Genomic DNA, 24325 nt, shown 5'->3' on the forward strand with positions numbered 1-24325 from the left:
ATTACGTACACTAGCGCCACTACGGTCGGTATTTATATTTACCCGTAAGTTTCTACGTAAATGTACTGTAGGTATTATATACATCGTAGAAACATTTTCTAATTTTTCTGACATAATCCTGGGATTTTCTTCTTGTTTTTTAAAAAGTCTGCACAAATTATGCTTTTACAGTCACCAAACTGGCTTTGTAGAGACTTATGCGCCTTAAACCTAATGCATAATATAATAAACCTAATTCATTATTATTATAATACTCCTTACGGTATCTACCATATCGTTTTATAAGTATTTTATTTGTTAAATGTAGCAAATTTAAATATTCGTATACTTTCGTGTATAGGTATAGTGAGTGCATATATATATTTTTGGAATTGTATTTTATATACTTGCCCACTTGCTACTATACTATTATACATATTTGTCACTACATTACTGTACTAGTACCTAATAACCTACTTTAAACGATTATTATTCTTTTATTTTCATTGTTATTCTTTGAATATTCAATCTCTACGATTTATTATAAGCGGTAAAGTAAAGGTAAATTTTTATTACTCGAATTACATAACTGATTACTTTTCTGATACCTCATAAGGTACTCTAATTGATCCTCTTTGTAATACAATACGTACACAATATTTTAACTTGCAATAAGATTAAAATAAAAACAAAATATAAAAATTAGATACTAAAATTAGTTACATGAAAAGGTAATCAGGTAGAAAAATATTTTCTCGACACTTTTCGCATTTTTATGTCCTAGATCCATCCTTAACTCACAATTTAAAAACAATTTATTGCATTTGTTACACATTTATTTATATTCCAGCATTCGTATCTCACGCACATACTCGCTTTAAGACTGAAATGTCAACACGTATATCGATTCATAACGTTATGTCACGTAACATAAGTAACTAAATACTCCGTGTATGTACTCTGGACTCGTTAAACGTTCGTTCCTTACAAGTGCATGTTGAAGCTTGGATAACTGCTGAAAAAAGTTATAATGAATTAATCTCACTTGCTTGAAACTTGATAAAGTCCGTGCCCCCGACGAAGGGAATGAAGTTGAATCATTCTTCTACATCCAACAGAGTTATTATAGTCTCGTATCAGCTTACATAAATTACGTCCATTAAAGAATATCTTGAAAATCGGCGCACAAATTAGCAGAGTTGCAAGCTTTGTATTACGAGTAACCAGTGATTACATTACGCGTGATTAAAAATATAAACATGTTTCCAGTTCAACATACTTTGAGATATCTATCTCGATCCTTGGCCAGAAATATAACCAGCTTAATGCAAGGCTGAAATTAATGTTCATCCTTGAACTTTAATTCCAAGTTTCTATTTTATGTGCAGCTGTTCCATGAACTTTGTTCTGGTGATATGTATTCGTAGTTTCAAACGCATATGAGAATGTTAATCACAAAAATATGAAATATTAAAATTGTTTAATAATTATAGTCTGTAGAATAGTTCAAAATTTTTAATAATTAGAGTATTTAAATATAATTATGATGTTCAATGACCTGCAATGACATTGAAAAGTCTTGAACAAATCGTATTTAAATTTGTAAATGAACCCTGTATTTATTATACTTTTATCGTAAATTTATATAATTAACCTGAAATCGTTTTCAAAATAATAGTTGCTCCTGTCATTCACATGAAACAGTGTTAAGAAATTAATTTAAAAATTTGATATACCATTGCTTTTTCTAAAGCCATCAATACAAAATCTGACAGGGCAATCTACCCACGGTGTACTTTAGGAAGCCCTAATGCTGTCAATATGTCAACTATGGAACTTTGTATATCGATAATGGTTCGTGCAAGAAAATAAATAAACAATATTTTTCGAATATTTCCATGTCAGCTATGAAAATATTTAATGAAAGATATAAATACTCCTATTTCGAAATCTAAATATAAAATATTCTTACGCATATTTTTCGTATTATACGTATTTTTCGAGGTACCCAAAGGAACATATACTCTGTATACATATACAGGGTGATCCACGAAACTTGCACACCTCTATAACTTCCAATACGTATACATTATACGAGAAAATGTTTTACACGAATTTTGCATGATTTGGAAAGGCACATTATACATACAAGTATTGTGCGTTCGCAAAAAGAAGGCACGGCATGTTTACATCCCCACGACTGATTAACTTCATTGTTTCTCCCTTGATCACGGAAAACGATGATCGACCATCTTCGACCAACAACGGTCACTGTCTGTCATGATAGGAATGTCGGAGGATGTACTGTGCGTGGCTGAAAAGAAGTCACCTCGTTCGGTTGCGTGGCAAAAGGGGCATTCCACTAGTACCGCCTACACTCTCGTTAGTAATAACCTAATACTCTTCTATGACACTCCCAAAACTACTATCTCCAAGTTCGGTAACATGATACGTTAACATAGGCGTAAGTTATCCGCGAAAGAAATGTTATCTCAGAGTTAATTTACAATGAATTGGAAGCACTACTACGCCAAGCAATAAACGAAACGACACCATATGATTGGAAAGGATTTTATAAACACGTAGAAAAACTGGAACACGAATATTGGACGAAAAATGGAATAATAGAAAACGCAACTGAAGACCTAGAATTGGAAATACTTTTTCTATAGATAGACACGTTTCGAAAATTTGAAGGTTAACTTTGTTATTTTATGCGAAATGCTATATTTTTCTTACAAAAGTAAGATCGTAGTCTAGAAGACCTAGAATTGGAAATACTTTTTCTATAGATAGACACGTTTCGAAAATTTTAAGGTTAACTTTGTTATTTTATGCGAAATGCTATATTTTTCTTACAAAAGTAAGATCGTAGTCTGAGAGTAAATCTTGAAAGTGAAGGAAGTGAAGAAAACTTCCTTTTATCAGCAAGCATAAGTCTTGAAACCATTTAAACTTTCTTCAGTCACTTCTTTATACCTTCAATAGCAACGGAAATGAATTGGATGTTCGACTTAAATGAGACACCCTATATAGATCACGTTCACATGACAGACCTGACAGACTATTATTTATAAAAGATTTAATCGTACCGTAGACTGTATCGATTTAACACTAGCACTACCGATCTTAACCCTCTATGGAGCGAATATATATTTTTCTTGACTATAAGAATTGTATGTAACATAAAATCAACAATTATCAACCAATAAATTCAGCAGTTTTGACAATTTTGTTATAACGAATTCATATTGAAAGTTTGAATTAACAAAGTTTGTACTATTGTGCCAAGATAATGTGCAATAGATAGACAAGATAATTTTCCACGCCATCTTGTGGAAAATATAGGGGGCCATAGAGGACCTAACCTATCATAATCGAATAACCTGTAAATGAAAAAGAATTAGAATTTTGAAAAATGGAGCCACGGGAGGTATTAGAAAAATAATTATAAATATATCGAAAGAAAAATTGCGAACTGTATTTAATAAAATACCCATACATTAGCATGTAACTTGAAAGTTACAGGGGCCCATAGAGGGTTAAATGGGTACCTAACTATAACGTGCACAGATTATAATAATTTCAGCAATACGATGAATATGAGCGAATATATCGATTACAGTTCTTTCTTAATATAAGTTGATACCAATTTTATTCTTAAAACAGGTGTATGTGTTCGGTGATTGCAAAAAGGAAAATTCTGGGACCAATCATTTTCACTGGCTTGGTAGTTCTAGTGTTAACCCTTTGCACTCGATGACTTTCTGGTTAAAGAAGAGTAGGAGTTCAAAGATTTTTTGCTGTAAAGCTGACGATATTTTTTGGAGCAGTAAATAAGAAACAGTATAATAATTAATACATGGAATTATTTGATTTCGATATTTCGCACGTCATTATATTATCTTAAATTTGACATATTAATTAATATCGATCTTCGAAATTTTATCAAGTGGCGACTGAAGAGAGCCTCTAGAGTGCAAAGGGTTAAACACATTCTGTTTCTTATTATAAAGAATCTCACGTTTTTCCTGGACGAAACTTGAGGTTCGAAAATATTTTTAGGATTTATGTAAAGGAAAGAGGCATTCTTTAGCATCTGAAATTTCAGTTCCATTTGAAAGGGAAGGATGTGTTCAACTCGTATGCATTTCAAAGATACTTCCGTTTACAATGGATTTGACATTCAACAGACGTAAACCTCTCGTCGTAAACATTCTATAGCAACCTACATTCTAAAAGCTGCATAAGAATTGTTCGATCGCCGTTCGCGTTCTCTACCATAAACTTGTACCCTCTTTTAATACCACAGTGGAGGCACCAATATCGGGACACGTACTATCCAAACGTTCTATTATTCGAACGTTATAGTATTCGAACAGTGTATTTCCTTCGTCACCTTGCTATGAAATCGGCGTTATACGTGTCAACGCCGAGCGTGTAATGGCCGCAAAGAGGAAACGTATGATGGCGGTTGCAGAAACCAATCGGGAGATGCTTTAGGAGATGGAAAATGAGAAGGGTATGGAAGAAATCGGGGAAATATGGCTTGACATATTTTTATGTCATTGCTATTATATAATACAATATATTTATGAATATTTTATAATATTTGTGGGCTGGCGAGCGGCAAAAGACTCTATCTGGAGAATAATAAACAGTGACATCGGCTTCGAGTTAAGTAGACGTTTAGGACGATACCTTGAATGCGTGCGAATGAAGAACATATTTATGTCTGAACATATTATGACATATTAAATCTGTTTCCATCATATAATTGGAGCAACCCTTCCGTCAAATTGACCAGTTCTGTAAATCTAGTATTAAATAAACCAGTTTTATTATTAAAAGGGAGTTGTTCATTAGACGCGCAGATCTCGGCCTGCATAGGATTAATCTAACTAGAAATCCGACATACTGATATTAATTAGAGGTTAATTATTAGTGATATATACTAATATAATAAGAAGCAGCGATTTTTAATCAGTATAGGATAGTATTTCATATACGATAATAATTTTAGATCAGTATACATAAGAATTTTGGAAATATGGATGTTCGACTATTTTATTTAAGGTTATTGGTCCTTCTCTTTTAAATTATCAGTTTAAAAAAATGAAAAAGAGATAACTGTTATTATTATCATTTTAAAATCAATCAAAATTATAATCGTAACTATTTTTTTCTTGTCACGTCAGCAAAAGATATATATCTTCTGGTGTGCCATGAAATTTTAATAATTGATTTATGTGTGTTATATGAAGAAAAGGGCTAAAATCACTGATATAATGCATTATATATAAATAAATATTTTTTCGTTTTTATAATATTAATATAAGAATTATAAATACAAAATACCTGAACAGGTGTAACGTACATGTAACGTTGACTATAAACCTTCCAATTACCAAAGAAGTAACAATTATGTAGGATATTTTTTGACTTCGCCAGGCGTCTGGCGGCCAGACGAGTCTGGGGAAATTGGGGCCAGGCCATGCGAAATATTCATTGGGCGTGCGTGCATTTAGCTGTAGCTTAGATGTGTGAACCATCAATACATCAGCATCGGTATTACATCCGAGGAGATGATGATTCTACATGAAAAAATAAATCGAAAATAAACAATAAAATTTTTCATTCGAAGCTTCGTTATCGAGGAAATCGGCTTTGAATATCCGCCGAATACGCTAACTTTAGCCAAAGTTAAGTGCACGCGTGCTCGGTGAATATTCAAAGTCAATTTTCTCGAAAACGAAGATTTAAACGAAAAAATTTAATTCTTTATTTTCGATTTGCTTTTTCATGTAGAATCATCTCCTCCTCGATTGTACCACCGATACTCATATATTGATGGTCTATTCATATTAACCATAGCTAAGTGCACGTGTACTCGGTGAATATTTGTACGATATTGTAGGATATTTTTTGACTTCCCCAGGTATAGAGGCCCGGTTAGCGTCTGACGGCCAGGCGAGCCTGGGGAAGTTGGGGCCAGGCCATGCGAGGTAGCCTCGCTCAACCCCGGCTTTCCCCATTGTAAACCGGGGGTGACGCGTCCGTGGGCACCTCTCGGGAAGGGTCCCCGCGTGGGGGACCCTTCGGAGAGCCTAACCCGAAGGAGGAATCCCTTCCACCCCAGAGCGTTACGTAGAGGGAGCTTTCTCCTCCTTCGGGGGAGGCTCTTGCCTTCCAGTCGGGCTTAAAAGGGCCCGATCTGGAAGATAGAGGAGAGTTTTGAGATAGTCTTTAGAGAGTTGAGGTAGTCCTTGAGAGAGTTGAGACCAAGAGTTGTGATTGCGAGAGTTACGCGTTATTGAGAGTCGAATCGAAAATACAGACTGCAGTGAATCTGAGTAATCGAAGGTACTCTCCAGCGAGTAGAGACTGTGTGACTCTACAATTACTACACCCAAAAATGATTGTTTACACACGAAAACAAGAAACACAGAATTCATATTATTATTTTATGTAGAAAAATCACATAATCACATTTAATCATGTAGACACAGATCAGTATTTCACAGATCAAGTAACTCCAAAGAAATATGGCGGCATATTCGAACGATGCAGCCTGTATTATTAATCGTCTGTATTATATTTAAATGAATATATTAAATATTTATTAAACAATACTATAGCAATACAGGGTAAAAATTGTCGACAAAATATATCTAATTATGTTTACTCTTTCTCACCATACTCATTTACACGTTTACTCTCGATGAATCCTGAATTGCAACTGACCTATCCAACTACCCTCTCATTTGTTCTCTTTTCTTTCATACATTACATAAATATACATAACCTATATCACAGTTCATTTATTACACGCATACTCGATTCTTTCTTATAGATATCATTTATTTTTACATTAGTATATATATTAAAATCTATGTCAACCATTACCATATCTATTAGATCAAATTTGAAGAGTGTACAAGCTATTCGAACAAGAAGACGTACCAGTAATTTGTCCTTCGATGCTTCAACAAAATGGAGTGGTCACCTAGATATTGAGAAATAGATTTCGCCAATGCCTTCTCCGCTATATTGCTCGACCACGCTGTTTCACGCCATCCTGCTACCAGATCTAATTTTTCGAGCGACTGACAGATTCACGAGCGATACTTTTTCTTACAGAATTTTTCATTAATATCCTTATCGTCGAACTACAATCTATTTTAATTCCAAGCTTCATAATATCGGAAGAAATTGATAATTATACAGGGTGTCTTCAAAATTTTTGTACAACTGTCCAATTAGTGATTCTACGTGCAAAAATAAGTCTGAAAGGAAGAATAATATTTTTCATTTAAGGCTTGGTTTTTGAGAAAAATGAGGTTGAAATTGTGTGGGTGTATTAACGTGTAATAACCATACAATACAATACAATTTGTGTAACGATACAAATTAAATACCAAACAAAGAAAAGTAATAATACAAATTGTTATTGTAAAAATAAGATAACGGTAAATAAATTATAATGTCATCGAAATTTAATAATACAGTCACGAACAAAAACATAAGTTTAAGTCAAAACTTATAATTAATATTTACGTACACCCCATAGATTTTCAATTTTATTTTTCTCTGAAACGAAGCCTTAAATGAGGAAATTTTATTTTTCTTTTTCGATTTATTTTTGCATGTAAAATTATTTCCTAGTTGCTTGTACCACGATTTTGATGACATCTTGTATACGAGAGGAGTGATTTCGTTGATTTCGATGACTTTAAAGTATTTTACCAGGAACGTAATTTTAAACTGGTCCTACATATATTATCACTGTTTTCATACAGTTACCAAGAAATTCTTGAACTATCTTGTCTTTTAATCGATAAATATTTTTCGAATGAATAACTAATTTCCTGAGTGGTCTAATGGAAGTTAGTAGCATTAGTCGACTATTTCAGAAAAGAGCTGACATATTTGAAACTGATTTATAGTCCTGATACAAGGCCATCATCACCTGGTAAATTTATGGCAACGTGTGCTTCGCATGAAATCTCACCTTGGTAACACCCAGTTGAAACAGTGGTATAATGGACTTTAATAAAACCAAGTGCTCCGCTGGGGTGGAGTTCCTTATAGTGCATGGCACCTTGCATGTATGGAAAATGGGATAATAATTTTGGCATTAGAGATAGGTAGATTTCTGTAGTACCAAATTGTTCTGTTCCCTGCGAATAATAATGAATATTAATATTTTGAATGATAATAGTTTATGATATAGGAATGTATTATATAATTAAATATTTGATGATATTTCTTTAATGGAAAAATCTAAATTTTCTTATCGAGTAAGATTAAATTTAATAACAAATTTTGGATTAATGTCGACATCCTTGGGTGTATTAAATTATATACTCAAGTATAATATGTGCATCTGAAGATCGTTGTTAATTAACATATCGAATTTAAAATTGCCCAGCAACTCGTGAAATATCGAGGTAAAATAATTCTACATCTTACAATTAATTTGCACTTCTTATTTTACCGTTTTGAAAATATCATCAACTTTATGGCAGAAAGTCTTCGAATTACTATGTTTCTGTAACGAAAAGATCACCGAATGCAAAGGGTTAATAACAATGGAGCAAAATTTATCAATTTAACTAATTTTTAATAAAAATTTCAACAAGTTTCATTAATTTCGAACATATTTTGCTAATATTAAACAAATTTCACATGTTTAGAATGAATTTCAATAATTTTGAATTTATTCGTTCCATAATATTGTACAAATTTTATTACTTTCATAACATTGAACAATTTTCGTTATTTCTAAATGAATTTCACTAAGATTGGACACAGTTCGCTAATTTCGAGCGAATTTCATTGATATTGAACAAATTTCCGTAACTTCTTATAAGGAATGCTAGTACTGCGATATCTATCCTGCATTGAAGAATCGATTACGAAACTTGTGTCGCTAGTATTCGAGTACCAAGAAGAGGCTACTTCGAACTTCAGAAATTCGATTGAGAATAAAGGAAACTTCGCAAAACTAAAAATATTTGGCTGTAATTGGGTAACCTCCTTGATCAATTCCTTTAGAGAAGTTACTTCTTGAACGGTTCTTAAAGTCCAAGAAGAGTCCAAGATTAGTTCCACGCAGTACCTTAATTACATAAGATATCAAGAACATTTCACCCTAATTTATTAGGTTCTTTATGTAAAAATGAATCGCAACTTGGTCGTGATTTAAATAATTTAAATCGAAGTATATAATTCCAACAAAATTCGAGCGAATTCTTGAACTTCGAGGGTTGGATAAAAGCTACCTTAAAAGCTAGCAGAAATGTCATATCCTCTTAAACCCTGAATACGTTGCTTTGCTTTTAAAATTCAGATAGAAAAATCTTTCAAGTTCGATAGAAAAATCCTGGCATGCTTCCTAACTGCCTTTTCTTTGTGTACTTTGTGTGTCCATTTTTCAGTGTATCGTCGTTGACAGTTAACTAAAGTGTCCAATTCTGAAAAAAATGTCCTGTCCTATCCAGAGAAGTTTCTAAATTCTCAACGAGCGTTGTCGACGTTCTGCACGGTCGTCTATCCATGTGTCAGCCAACAGTAATTAGAAAATCCGTTACTACAAATGTTCATCGTTATTCACATGTACGTCCAATGTTTAATCGAGAGTATTACTATTGGGATATTCCAAAGAACAGAATAACGTAATTATCATTTTATCATTATCATATATGCTACAGTGGAAACTCGAAATTAGTCAATATCAGCTTCAACTAATTAAAACTAATATTTGTGAGTTTGCTGTTTAACAATTATATATGTATTACAAATTATAATATACACACGTTACATAAATATGTGGTATGTGTGGTGAAATCTCTCTTAACCCTTTACACTCGGCAATTTTTTGGCTAGAAAAGGGTAGAAAATCAAAGATTCTCTACTAAAAAACTGACGATACTCCTCACAACATATTGGCTCTGACCTATAACAATTGCACAATACTACGTATTTTAGATCTTTAACTTGCACTTCCAAAAACATACGTATCTACATTCGTGCCATCACTCGATCTCACACACTCGCATTCACACTAATAAAACCAAATCCACAATGTTGACCAAAGACCTTAATTAAACAACTAATTTCAACGAATCGAAACTAGTTTTAATTAATTTCGAGTTGTTACTGCAACAAATGCGATACGTATAATAATATATGTAACATATAATGACAATGATTAATATAGAATAATAATAATATTATTATTTCAGTATTTATATAAAAATAGGCGAAAGGCAAGGACTATGGTCAATAAATAAATAGTATATAAAAATAGTATAGCAATATATAATATTAATATATATAATAATGCTACATATGTAGAGTGAGTTTATATATGTAGGATCTCTAAATGTTTAGAGAACATGAGAGACACATGACTATGTCTGAAGCAATCACGAATATTCTTATCGATATTGGTATTAGCGCTTAGAATAAGTTTTAGTTTGGAATAAATCATTTTTATATTTACATCACTGCTTATTCTGTTGCCTATCCAATATTCCTACATATATATAACACTCACAGCGCCATAGAGTATCGAAAGAGAAAAACAAAAGCTTGAATGTATCATTTAAAGTTCTTCCTAATCTAAATACTGAGGACATGCTTAACTAAAGTAATCACATTCTTGAAAATAATTTATTTCTTCTGTTAAATCTTGGAATGTCGTGCCGGTATTTCGTTCGGCCCTTTGTTTAGAATAGACCCAGAAGACCGTTAGGGTCTCCTGGCAGCCAGATTCTAATTGCTGTTTTAGTTCAAGTTCCGTGTCCTTTCTATCTTCATTTTCAATGCATTTTCAAACAATTCTTTATTTCCCTGGGTCACCGGACACGAGGCTTTCTTTAGCCATTAATGTTAGAAAGCAGGCAACAGCACTTAGGATTTGGCTGACAATAGGCCCGCAAAGAAAGGGACCAGGCCATGTGCGATGTCGCGACTTTCGGAGCCATAAAGTAACGGGTCCATCAGGAAGGGTCACGAATGTGCGGGTGACCCACCAGCAACCCTCTTTGAGGGAGAGGCTTCCTCCACCGGCAGACCCTGTCGCAGAAGACGTTCCTCCCTTCTTTGGGGGCATCTGATTCGCGGACCGAGGGCCCACTCTCGGTCCTGTCAACCACCAATGGGAAAACCGATTTCCCTTTGGAAACCATGGGCTCCGAAAGATCGTGCATCGCACAAGTTAGTTAAATACCAGTCAGTCAGTCAATAACATTCGAAGAGTTCAGAAGAGTTATCCGAAACTACTACGTAAAATACAGTCCAATATAACCACAACCTTCCTCAAGAAATTTGGTTCGTCATTAACCGTCGCCAATTGAGGACGACCTATTGACGATATACATCTTCCATATCGTAATATTCGTGCAATCTTATTTCCTTAAATAAAATTATGTATCTTGAATGAAATATGAATTCCAAAATTTTCTGTTACCACGAAGCTACTGTTATAGGAAAATGTTATCTGGACTTCGACACATAAGGAAAAGGAGAATATTTCATGTAACATATTCACAAGGGAAATTTGTATTTGATCTTTTTCGGTAATATATGTTAAAATTCCGCATGGGAAGATGGCTGGCTATTGAAAATTGTATTATCGGCTTTAGGATACGAGAAATTTCACGTAATCCAAGCTCCTTCCAGCGAGCAAGTGATTTCCTTTATCGTATTACCGTCTGGTCCGCGTGGATCACTTGTAAGAAATCAATTTCCAATTTCTCTGATACAATCTGTGACTTAACTCAATCTCGTTATAAATTGAGGAGTACATGTGAAAAACCACTTACCAACTTACCAACTTTTATTAGACAGTTTATGAGAGAGGCACAGGCATACACACACACACACATACATGTATTTTATACAAATTTAGTACTAAATAATATCTAATAGAGTATGGACAGAACAAAAATTGAAAATTTTGTTAAAACAAAGAGTCGCAAATGATTGGTTTGTTTCTTAATTTTTGTCAGTAAAGGCACTTACTGTAGAGACCTGATATGAAGTCAGTCAAGATTATAGTATAGTAAATATCATCACTGTCACTATTGCATAATATAATAAATAAACTTGTAAATCTTTTATTTTACTTTCAATATGTATTGTTTAAAAATTGTATCTCATATTTATATTAATATTCTATATTATATTCATATTGACATTATATCATAATCAATCTAAATCAACATTGCAATCAAAATACTAATGATTTATCTTATCTACCTTTTATATTAGTTCTCATATCTTGTTTTATATAGCAATCATCTTTACTAAAATCTCTGCACTTTTCACCTTCTTATTATCACTATAATGGAATAAATAAACTTATAAATCTCTTCTGTTCAAGCCTTTTATTTAAATTTTAATATATATTATTTAAAAATTCCTATATTTATATTTACTTAAAAATTATTTAAAAATCATCATTGTACTTATTGAATAATGCAATAAATAGATTTGTAAATCTCTTTTACTCCTTTATTTCAGTTTTAATATATATTATTTCAAAATTCCTATATTTATATTTATTTAAAAAATATTTAAAATTCACTATTACGTCTATTGTATAATATAATAAATAAACTTGTAAATCTCTTTTATTCAAACATTTTATATTGATTTTAATATACATTATTTAAAAATTTCTATATTTATATTTATTTAAAAAAATACTTAAAATTCACTATTACATCTATTGTATAATATAATAAATAGACTTGTAAATCTCTTTTACTCAAATCTTTTATATCAGTTTTAACATATATTATTTAAAAATTCCATGTTATATTCACAAACATCATACTAATAAAAATACCAGCAATTTATCTTGTTTAACTACTTTGTCAATTCCCTTAACCTAAAATCAACTTTTAATTGTTAACTGGTGTCATATTTCAGATACATGGCCATCATGAACCCACTGAGACCTCACATGGGCAGAAGAGCTACCCTCTGTATAGCAGTCGTCATCTGGATCGTAGGAGTTATCCTGTCGCTACCGATGCTATTCTTCTACACGAAACGTATACTCAAAATTTCGCAAATGGCGAAATAAGAGTAATCTGTTACGGAGATTTCCCCAACAGAGACGAAAATGGCCTCAGTTACGACGAATACCTGTGAGTTTATCACCAAATCTCTTGCTTTCCTTATTTTCCACTTTAATTAATTTTCACTGGAACAGTAGAAGTATTTTGCATACATTTGAAATATTTTTTATATCACGAATCATGTAAGAAATTATAAGACAATGTGTCTGCAACAAAATATAAAAATTGTATCTTAAAAAAGTCTTCAAAAAGTCATCGAAAAGTCGAAAAACCATATAAAAGTTAATCGCGTAAAAAATATACTATGTAAAAATAATTCCCGGTATATACTCAGATAATAATATATGAATTGTAATATTATAATATTATAATATTGCAAATAATCAGAAACGTTGGAAATATATATATATAAAGAGATGAGAATCGGTTGATAAATAAATTACTATGTCCCAGATTTGAACTCATTTTTCCTGGTTAACAGGTTAATAAGTAGATGTTTAAATGAAATACTTATGGTTGTAATGGAAACTGCTGTTTCTTCGACAGCAATTCCTAAGAGCAAATTGCAATTTCCCTCGAGAGAAACTCGTTGTATTGCCTGCGGTTTGACCATGTTATGTTATCGGGAAATACGAATGGATTAGCTTTCAATTGAATTACATCGAACTACCAATCCTGAGCTATTTCCTCATAGTCTTGTAAAATATCCAAAAATATTGCCTTTATTTGACAATCTTTGAACTGGCATAAATCAATTTTTCACTCTCAAAATACAAAATTATGAATCAGATACTCTGCATGAAAGAGACGTTCAAATATTCATCAATGTAATGAAATAAAGTTACAATAGATTAAAATTTTCTTCATTATTAACCGGTCTACGTGAAACAAATTTTAATTAATATTTTATTTCATTTTATTGTAGAATATTTTTTACCGATAATATATAATTAATTTCTCATTTGAAATGAATACAAATTTTCTAATAATTATGGTATGCCATAAAAACCTAACTAGTTTTATCGCGTGTTGCTGTTCCTGAACCCATAATCTAAGGAAAAAGAAATTCAGTAATTACCTTCGATTAAATAATTAGGCATTACTTCGAAATCGAAATGGAAATCAAAATCAAAATCTTTATAACTGTATAAATTTTTTTATGGATCTTTACAAACTTCCAAACGACAATTATGGATGATTATTAATTAAAGCTAATCCTCCTGAACAAAGCATTTATAAGCACGTCCCTTAAGTGTTATATTATGTATAATTTGTTTACTTTTCTTTTATACGTGAAATTTTATGTAAATGGACTACGGTTCGTGTATGAATAAAATAATAATAATAATAATAATAATAATAACGTATGTAAAAAATTCTCAAGTCATACATAAAGGATATTGCAACATATTAGTATGTTTTATAATACACTGTTCAAAAATCCCTGACCTATTATTATATTCAATCCCAATTCTTAAAATCAGTCATTTTACGTCATACATAATAAGTATTACAATACACCATTACATTTTTTAAAAATCCGTAGTCTGTATCATTAAATTCTATGCTGGTTCTTGAAATCAGTCAACAAAGATCAATTCAAAATAAATGAAACCTGAGTTTTGAACTCTTAAAACTTCGAATAAACTTTAAACTCTTCAACTTTGTAAGCTATCGTAACTTTCGAGACTCGAAGTGCTGATTTTTATTTTATTTTATTTCGTAAACAATGCTGCTTCTCTGAACAAATTTTTTCACGATCCATTTTACGATCAATTTATGGAGGAAAAATGTACTAAAAGATAGGAACTTGTTAAAATTTGAATACGATTTTCTTGTATCACATGCAGTGAATATGGGTGACAGCATGGATGACATTTCTCTGTAGTTTGGCCATCTGTTGTCTGACTGTTAATAACAAATTAGGGTCTCGTTGTCGCCTGTTCAATAGCAATTACCGCGTTACAACCTCACCAGTGGAACCAACGACCCCAGCACGTGTGCCACAGCCCTGTGGATGCACGTTGCTGAGGTTCCATAAATTGTCGAAGGAACCATATTGAAAATGATCAGCCAACAGGAGAAGAAGTCATTTTCCTCAGACAGATGCAACTGGGGCAAAATGTACCTTGGAAAATTGGATATTACCAATTGAATGTGTTTTCGTCTAAAAGTTCACTCATCTGTGAAATTTTAACCCTTTGCACTCGAGAGGTGAGCTTTAGTCGCCATTTCATAAAATTGGAAAGTTCGATATTAATTAACCCTTTGCACTCGACGATTTTTTGGCTGAAGGAGAGCAGAAATTCAAAGATTCTCTACTAAAAAACTTTTAAGAGCAGTAAATAAAGAATTGTATAATAATAGAATCGTAGAATTATTTGATTTCGATACCTCGCACACACTGTTACATTACATTAAATTTGATATATTAATTAATATCGATCTTGCAAATTTTATGAAATGGTGACTGAAGCTCATCTCTCGAGTGCAAAGGGTTAATACTGTGGGGTGGCGAATGGCGAAGGACTCTATCAAATAATAAACAGCGGCATCGGCTTTGACGAGGTGAATGAGTAGTACGGAGCGCATGGCAGTGTTTGGGCGGCTCCTTGAAAAGCAAGGAGTAGCGAACGGCGGTATCGGGTGTTTGGCACAGAAAGAACAAATGATAGCGGCAAATCCTTTTGTCGAAATGTCTGTAGAATGATTGAGAGAGAAAGCGTGTGTATAGAATGAGATAGATCTGGCTTTAAATAGGGATGCAAGGGCGCGAGGCAGGCAGACGGGGTGTAGTCGAGAATAGAGTGTGTGTGGTCAAGACGTTGAGTGTTATAATTGAGAGGAACCTGGTGTATTATGTCAATTAAATAAACTTGTTTTGTTATCAAAGAGAGTTGTTCTTTATTAGACACGCAGATTTTGGTCTGCATAGGATTAATATAGCTAAAAATCCTACAATACTAATAAGCCTCTGTAACTGGAATTTTCTTTGCTTACGAGGAAAGGAATTGTTGCAACCCTCCGAACACTGCAACTCTCATGGAGTTTCACGGAGTTGTAAGGCCCCCTATGCGACAGTGTTGAACGGATGCTGTGTACTCTAAGTTAATTGAGAGGAATCCGGTTAGGGTTGAACTAATTGAATTGTAATGTGCGACTGTTCTCGATCTGAAAGTGAATTTGATCGTGATGTTGTGGGTGGACTTTGGATTTCAGGGAAAACTGATGCGACTCCAGTCTCGGTGATTGTATAAATTCGGATGTGTTCTGATTAGTTGGTGTGTAATGTGAGTAATAAAGTGGGTGTGTGTTTCTGTATTGATTGTAAATATGATTGTGTTTGGGGTATGTCTCAACTTCGACATATTTCGGTGGTGGTGGATGTTTTCAAATTGGGCCACTATGCCCATCGACTCAGGAGTGATGTATTGACCTTGCAAATGTTAACACGAGTAGTGGTCAGGTGAAACGAGTGTCATGGGAGGCTAACAATAAAGAAATAAACCAGTCCTCCATTTGACTTGGAACTGGTCCTAGGGACACCACAGGAATTATTAATGATCAAGGTCTTCTTAATTTAAGAATTAAAATGTGATATATATATAAAATTAGATCTAGGATAATATGTATTTAATTCTCTGAGCTCATTGTTCCCAACTTTCCTCAACTCTCTTCAGCCTATTTCTGAATTAAGTTTAAATTATAGATGAATCTGTAGTAGCCAACTTTCTTCAGCCTATTTCTCAATTAAGTTTAAATTATAGATGAATCTGTAGTTTCTTGGGACACTAACAATAAAGAAATAAACCAGTTCTCTATTTGACTCGGAACTGGTCCTAGGGACACCACAGGAATTATTAATGATCAAGGCCTTCTTAATTTAAGAATTAAAATGTGATATATATATAAAATTAGATCTAGGATAATATGTATTTAATTCTCTGAGCTCATTGTTCCCAACTTTCCTCAACTCTCTTCAGCCTATTTCTGAATTAAGTTTAAATTATAGATGAATCTGTAGTTTCTTGGGACACTAACAATAAAGAAATAAACCAGTTCTCTATTTGACTTGGAACTGGTCCTAGGGACGCCACAGGAATTATTAGTGATCAAGGTTTCCTTAATTTAAGAATTAAAATGAGATGTATATAAAATTAGGTGTAGGATAATATGTATTTAACTCTCTGAGCTCATTGTTCCCAACTTTCTTCAACTCTCTTCAACCCATTTCTGAATTAAGTTTAAATTATAAATGAATCTGTAGTTTCTTGAATATTTATTATTATTAAATTATGTTATATACTAATATACTGTAATTCACTATAACATATTTATATATTTATAAGTAAATACATATTTGCAACTGTTTAACATTATCAAATTATTTTCGTGAAAAAATTTTTTAGTATCTTTAAAATATTTCATAAAATGTTCCACTATCTTCGTCACGAAAGAGGTACCTTGTATCTCGAAAACTGGTTCCCTGTACGTAAGAAGCTACCGAAGAAGCATAACGAGCAGATCCTCGCATCTGCTCCTTGGTCACAGATATTATCTCGCGACTGGTTTATGACGCGTTAACAACCGAGTCTGTCGGTCACTAAGTTTACCATAAAACGGATTTCACCTGGTCTGCCACCAGCTTAACAGATGAGGTCTTCATTAAACTAAAAAGGACGGCTTGTTATTACAGTCCTCCTGTGAAAATACGATTGTGACCAACTGTGACATAACCTATGCATAAACATACAGAAACAGGAGAAGACATTTCCATTTCACGATACACAGAATTGCCAGAGGGATGAGCTCGTCTATCTCTTCCAAACTCTCGCTTCTTTGTGTCCAACGACACTAATTTCAACAACGAACACAACGAATTTCAATCTGTAATGTTCATTGGGTAATTCTGGTAGAATTTACTTTCCTGGAAAAGAATCGGTGTCCGAAATTGCTTTATCATCCTTAATTTTCGAAAATTGTGAGTTTTTCTAAAAACGCAGCAGCTAATTTTTTGGCTAAAATGAAGTATGCGATAGATAAAAGATATCTTAAAAAAGAAGCAAATTAGAAATTAATACAAAATAAATAAGAAAAAGAATATGAAATACACGGAGGAAAGAAGAAAAACGGTAAAATAGGAATTAGAGACTACAATGGCAAAGGTCAGTTCATGATATATTTAAAAATCGACCAATACTAGAAAAGGACAGAAATATATATACATAAACACATATATATGTGCATAAAAAAAATATGACCACTAACCCTTGACTCTTGACCGTTGGCCACCCTCTTGGCACCATCAACCAGGCCCAGTGTGGAAGTTCCGTTCGGTCCGAAGAAAAATCTGCAAAAGAGCTTTCAATCGATCGCGAGATCTATATATGTCCGTTCACTGCACAAATTGATGAACTCCGTAAAACAAAAAGTGGAGAAATGTAATGAAATAATGTATTTTGTTTTTTAAAATTCCCTTTATAATTTAAATCGAAATAAATATTGTAGAATGCATAAATACAAATGCAACTTTCATCTAACGGTATATAAAATTTATAAGAAAAAATAGTCAAAAGGTACTCGTTAGTAATGTTACCATTTTTATGTTACTGGAAGAGTTAATCGATTCGGCAAGCGAAAAAAGTAATAAATTTAAATTTTACTAAATTTTACTTAAATTCTGATAAGACGGCACTAAAAAATTCACCGTTATCATTCGTGGCTTGCTAGTGCATTTGAGTTGCATTATTGCAACGATTTACATTAGAGTACGGAGTTAATCAAAGTGACCTCTGAAATAAATTATTTATTATTCAGTGGCCAAAAAATTTTTGTCGTTTAATGGTGTTAATCTTAATTATCAGGGAAAGTTATTATAAATATAAAAAGTTATGACTATACCAAGTGCTTTGACACTTAAATTTAAGATTTTTCAAAAAGTGGAGCTAATCGATTTGTGCAGTGAACGGCTCATATATAGCCATCGATGAGCCGAAGATGAACGGAAGGTCACGATATTTGTCGATTTTATTAATAATAACGCATCTTCTATAATAATCATGAATTTTTTATTTTTTCGTTTTCATTATAAATTTATGCTTTGAAAATTTCCTTAATAGCAATTTTAATTTGTTATTAATAATCAATTCGATAATTTATGCATCTTTTTAAACCAAAATTACATTCACACCTCCATAGAATAAATTTCCATATGTATATGTGTGTCAAAATATTTTTATTACCTCTGTATTTTAGACTAAAATGAAGTATTACATGGAAAGTAAAAATGTTAGAAGATTTATTCTCTGGATAATTATAATTATTCAGAATCACGAATAATTATAATTATGGACATTGATAAATTCGGAATTCTCTCGTCTAATTTGTGAGAAGAGAATAAACCTTCTCACGTTCTTACTTTTTATGTAATACATCATTTTAGCCAAAAATTGTGTCGTTTAATAGTATGTTGTCAGAATTTTAAATGATAAAAATTTGTTTAGATAATAAAATTTTAGATAAATTTTGAGATAGTTCGGTATATTGAAGGATGAAAATTCCTTGCAAGATTCGAGTAATCGTTGATTAAAGATCCTATATCGAAGGCTACATTATGCCACAATTAACGACATATTTTACAGTGAGATTCTCGTTGACACGATTCTCGTTGATGGGAGATCGAGTTTTAATTGCTCTTTGCTCGTCAGAAAACTAATAACAGCCTCGTCTAATGAGATAGTAACGATTACTTTTTTCTAATTTGTCGTTTGTAATCAAGTCGTTTGAAAGAATACTTGTTTAAATGAAAGATATTAAATGGAATTAATTTCGGTGCATAACTTGATTTGTCTTGAGAATAGTGATTTAAAAATTATACGTCATGTAAGAATATAAAGTTCAAATATAAAGAAAACGAATAAATAATGCGTTTTTAGTCATAAAAGGCAATTCTTCGAAAAGTTTGAAATAATAAACGCGTGTCTCGTAAATTGCTTTTAAAATTAATTTTCCATTTAATATCGCAATTTTGATAATAAAAAGTAAAATAATAGAATATTTTTGTAATTAATATAAATAATATTTCAACAATAGAATTTTAATTAAACGTGTATTAAGAATAATTGAATTATTCTTAAAATTCGTGTGCTATTGAATAACACAAAGTTAATAATTAAGAAAAGGATAATTAATATTTTTTTAATCGCAAATAATAATGCTTGGAAAACATAATTTTAATTTTATTCCCATGAATAATTTTAAAAATTCGTCTAGCATATTACTAACTTAATAATATAATTTCGTTGATAAGAAAAATTGAAATTAATATTTTTTTTTACCACAAAATGTAATGCACAGAGAACATATGTGAGCACGCTTTTCGAAATGGCATTAAGGCCATGAACTCGCGAAGAAATTTCTGCTGAATCGGCCAAGGCGGTTATCGGGTTGACGTAAATCGTCGTTGGGTCGAGTCAAGAACACGATTTCGATCTTATAAAAATCTTCCACGAGTTGCAAAATGAATTCAAATGAAAAATTTATTATAATTTTTCATGTAATATATCAATTGAAAAAGTACTAGGAATATTAAAATACTCACGTAGCTAAAAAATACAAAGGAACGTTTGTTTACATCAAATATTATAAATATTAATAAAATAAATAAATGTTGAATAAAATAAAAATGATTTTTAAAATAGATATTTAGTAAAGTTAACATTTTTAATTTAATTGGAAGATTTAAATTTTTATTCCTTAATTTATTCCAAATTTTTCATTTAATTAAATTTATAAAAATCACGATTCTTTACTCTATTTTTTAATGAATATATATATATTTTGTCTTAATTGATTAAATACAGGATAAATTTAGTGGAAGAAAAATAAATAATGTACATGAAACGTACAAGATCTATTTTTTTCTATTTTTCTGAAAAAAGTATTTTTTAATTTTTATATTGTTAGAATATATTCCTTTATTTATTCTGACTAATTCCTTTCAAACATATTCCACAGAATAATATTACATTCTCTTAAAAGTGCATTAATAAATAAATAATTAGCATATTCAACACTAATAAAAAAATTAGTATAAAATTCACCTAAAATATGCTTCATTAATTCATAACATTATACAGTATAATAAGTAAACCATAAAATATGCTATATATTATCTTCAGAATTGTAATTTTCTCTAAGATCCAACTTCTCCATGCCTTTTTGCAATCTTTTCTTTAATTATTATTCTTTTTTCTATTTTTTTTTAAATAAACATTCAGAAATTGCCAATTACAGAGCGTATAACAATGAATTTCTCTAATTCACAGAATGCATCGTACCTCCCCTCACCACGTGCATCCCTTCACTAACACCTCTACACTTAACAGCTGAACAGCTGTTTGAATTTAGTTTGGTATTACATTTTCCAGATATTTTTATTTGGCCATCAGATTGCACGATTTCACGCGATGAAAGTCGGTCGCTTCCTCGTGTGAACAGTTCAATTACTCGTGGCTTCATAGCAAAAAGAATACCGCGAGGGAACTTTACGAGGTCGCTATTGTTCTCTAGTATGGAAGAATGAATACCGATTCTGCTCAATTGTCGGAGAACATTACTTTGTTCCTGAAAATTTGCGTTAAAAGTCCCGAATCATTTCCACCTAGTGTAAGAACAAAAACAGGTAGCAATCGAAGTTGACAGCAACCTCTAGGGAAAAAGAGTATGCATAAGTTGACAAGAGTGAGAGGTGATGAGGATCCATGGCGTATCGATTGACAAACTGTAAATTGTAGATCATTGCACAATATAACGTGACACGATTGTGACAAATATTATAAATACTTTAAGTCAAGTTTTCAAGTAAATCAGAGTTTCTTTGATTTATTAAAATACCAGATTAATTAATAATATATTACTCGTAAAAATTGAAAGTCTTTTATCTCACTTGTTTATTCACAGTAATAATGAATTTCTAACTTCAGAAAGAACCATTATTTAACATTATTTAACAATGATTTATCTATCAAAAGAATTGTAATAATGAGAGTAGTTAGGTTATTTTTCTATCTCAATGAAAACTAATATTGGTTTCACCAAAAACAGCTGAAGGTAATTAATTAAGGAGATTTGCAAAAACAAAATTCTAAAACCAGATATTTTTACTGTTATAATAATTCTAGTATTAATTATGATTTATGGATACTTATATCTAATGTATTATACTTAATTCTCCAACGCATTTACAATTTTCTCGAATCTTGAGCTGTAGAGTAATAAAGTATGAAAAAATAAATCATGCTAGAATAAAACCAGGTTATACTTCCCTCATTTTCCCTTATTTTCTGAACCTCAGTTGAGGAAAGTGAAGCAAGGTTAGGTAGAATAAACCGTGTTATACGAATAGCATGTTCTATCAGGATTTTCTTAATTTTCGAATTCCAGAAATAACAAATTAAAATAAAAAAAGGCAAAATAAGTCGTAGTAAACTAAAACCGTATGTATAGATCACTATAAGCAAATTTCTCTCGTGCGATCTATATTGCAGGAATATCGCATACACAAATGTCCAAAATTCATATTAATATGGGCCATAAGAATTCAAAATTATATTAAAATAACGCGTGAGACTATAACAACCAAAAACAAAGATAGATAGTATCGTTAGGTGTAAGGCGAATTAACCCTTATAATTAGTCACGAATTAACCCTTTAACTGCCACGCCTAAATCACATGCTTCCCTTAGGACGCCACTGAAGTGCACCATTAGATGCAAGATTTGTTCTAATATGTTTTTGATGTTCTTGTTCCGTCCTGGAGAGTGTGTTTATAACATGATTTTTATTTTAAGGCTTACACTTATAACAGACCTAACGGTTTACGATATATTTTATATCGCGACTGCAATTCCGGAGGATAGATGTGCCTCACCGCCGTTCTAGCAGATTAAGTTGTAAAGATAAAGGCGAAAGTTTAGGAATTTTTACAGGTACCAGGCTCGACAGGTAGGACCCACGTGTGACAGACCCAACAAGCGACGGACAGACACCGCTTATAAATCGCGTCATTGACTATCAAAAATCGGCTCCTTGACAGTTTCCTACTCCTTAGCCAAAGGTCCTTCCGTCGCACCCTCTGTCCGATTAAAACTCCTTACTTTTCCACCACCAACGTTTATTTTGCCCGATCAGAACTAAACTGGAGAAAACACCGGACAGGACACGACGAGACACGACATAGATCAAATTCGAGAAATCGGTTCGTCTTCGACACCGATCCTTGAAACATCTTACTTACACGTATAAACGCGTGTTCGAAACGGTACTCCGTTCAACGTCTCCATTATAACTATTCTATACTTTTCTGTAAATAAACGCTCTCTTTTATCAACGCACACTTCGGGATCCTTATTATTACAACTAGTCACGCAATATTAATTTGGCGCGTGATGAGCGTTCTAGTACATCGAAGGGATTCGATAAATAGAACGCTACAGTTCTAATAAAAATTTTTAATCGTTCAATGGGACACTTTTTATTTCAAAGTATCTTCTAATTAGTGATTATATTCGAAATGCACTAACTGTCAATTTTCATTCAACGTAGTTCAATGTAGTTCAAGTAGTTCAAGCGCTTCGGTCACCAATGACCACCGTAGTGTCACAGGAGAAACCGTGGCCGGTCATATATGACCAACGTGGCAGTCAAAGTGTTAATCGTGTAATTGAACAGTGCGTAGAGAGAGAGGGAGAGAGAGAAAGAAATGCTTTACTCTCACATTTTGTACCGTCTATTCTCATTGAATATATTTCTGTTCGTTTTGTTACTGCATTTATGATTCCACGTGCTCGTTATTTCGATCCAACAATCAACAATTCTGGTTATTTTCTGCGGTTAAATAGAATTAATCGATACAGTTGATCCCACTCGAACAACCTCTGCGCCAAGGTAATCCCATAGAATTTTATTTTACAACAAGGAATCGAGACTCGTGCCAAGATTGCAAGAATCGCCTGAGGCTACCTGACCAATGTACCTTCTCAAATATTTTCCTACTTCGACCTTCCTCTTCCGAGGTTGAACAAGACTTACTACCTTACCTCCTGGCTTTCTGAAAAAAGCTACTCTTCGTTAGCCTCCTCCTCCACCGGTTGCAGGGAGCATCTCACGAGTTCAGGGTGGTGGTGAAAAATGGGCTAGAGGGCGAATTTACCCTGCCTGGGTCAATAACTCCACGCAGAGTGTTTTCCAA

At 32.4% G+C, this 24325-nt stretch overlaps 1 protein-coding gene across 1 annotated transcript in view; it reads left to right on the forward strand.

The window, feature by feature from the left end:
* The window catches only part of LOC108548995 (tachykinin-like peptides receptor 99D), a 72179-nt gene that overhangs the window by 42278 nt on the left and 5576 nt on the right, over nt 1–24325 (forward strand). Inside the window, exon 2 of the mRNA XM_017902188.1 lies at nt 12922–13142. Coding sequence (XP_017757677.1) covers nt 12922–13078 — 157 coding nt within the window. The 3' untranslated portion in view covers nt 13079–13142. The remainder of the gene's footprint in view (nt 1–12921; nt 13143–24325) is intronic.

This window comes from Eufriesea mexicana, unplaced genomic scaffold (genome assembly GCF_001483705.2).
Source record: "Eufriesea mexicana isolate 0111107269 unplaced genomic scaffold, ASM148370v2 scaffold1803, whole genome shotgun sequence".
Classification (NCBI taxonomy): Eukaryota; Metazoa; Arthropoda; class Insecta; order Hymenoptera; family Apidae; genus Eufriesea; species Eufriesea mexicana.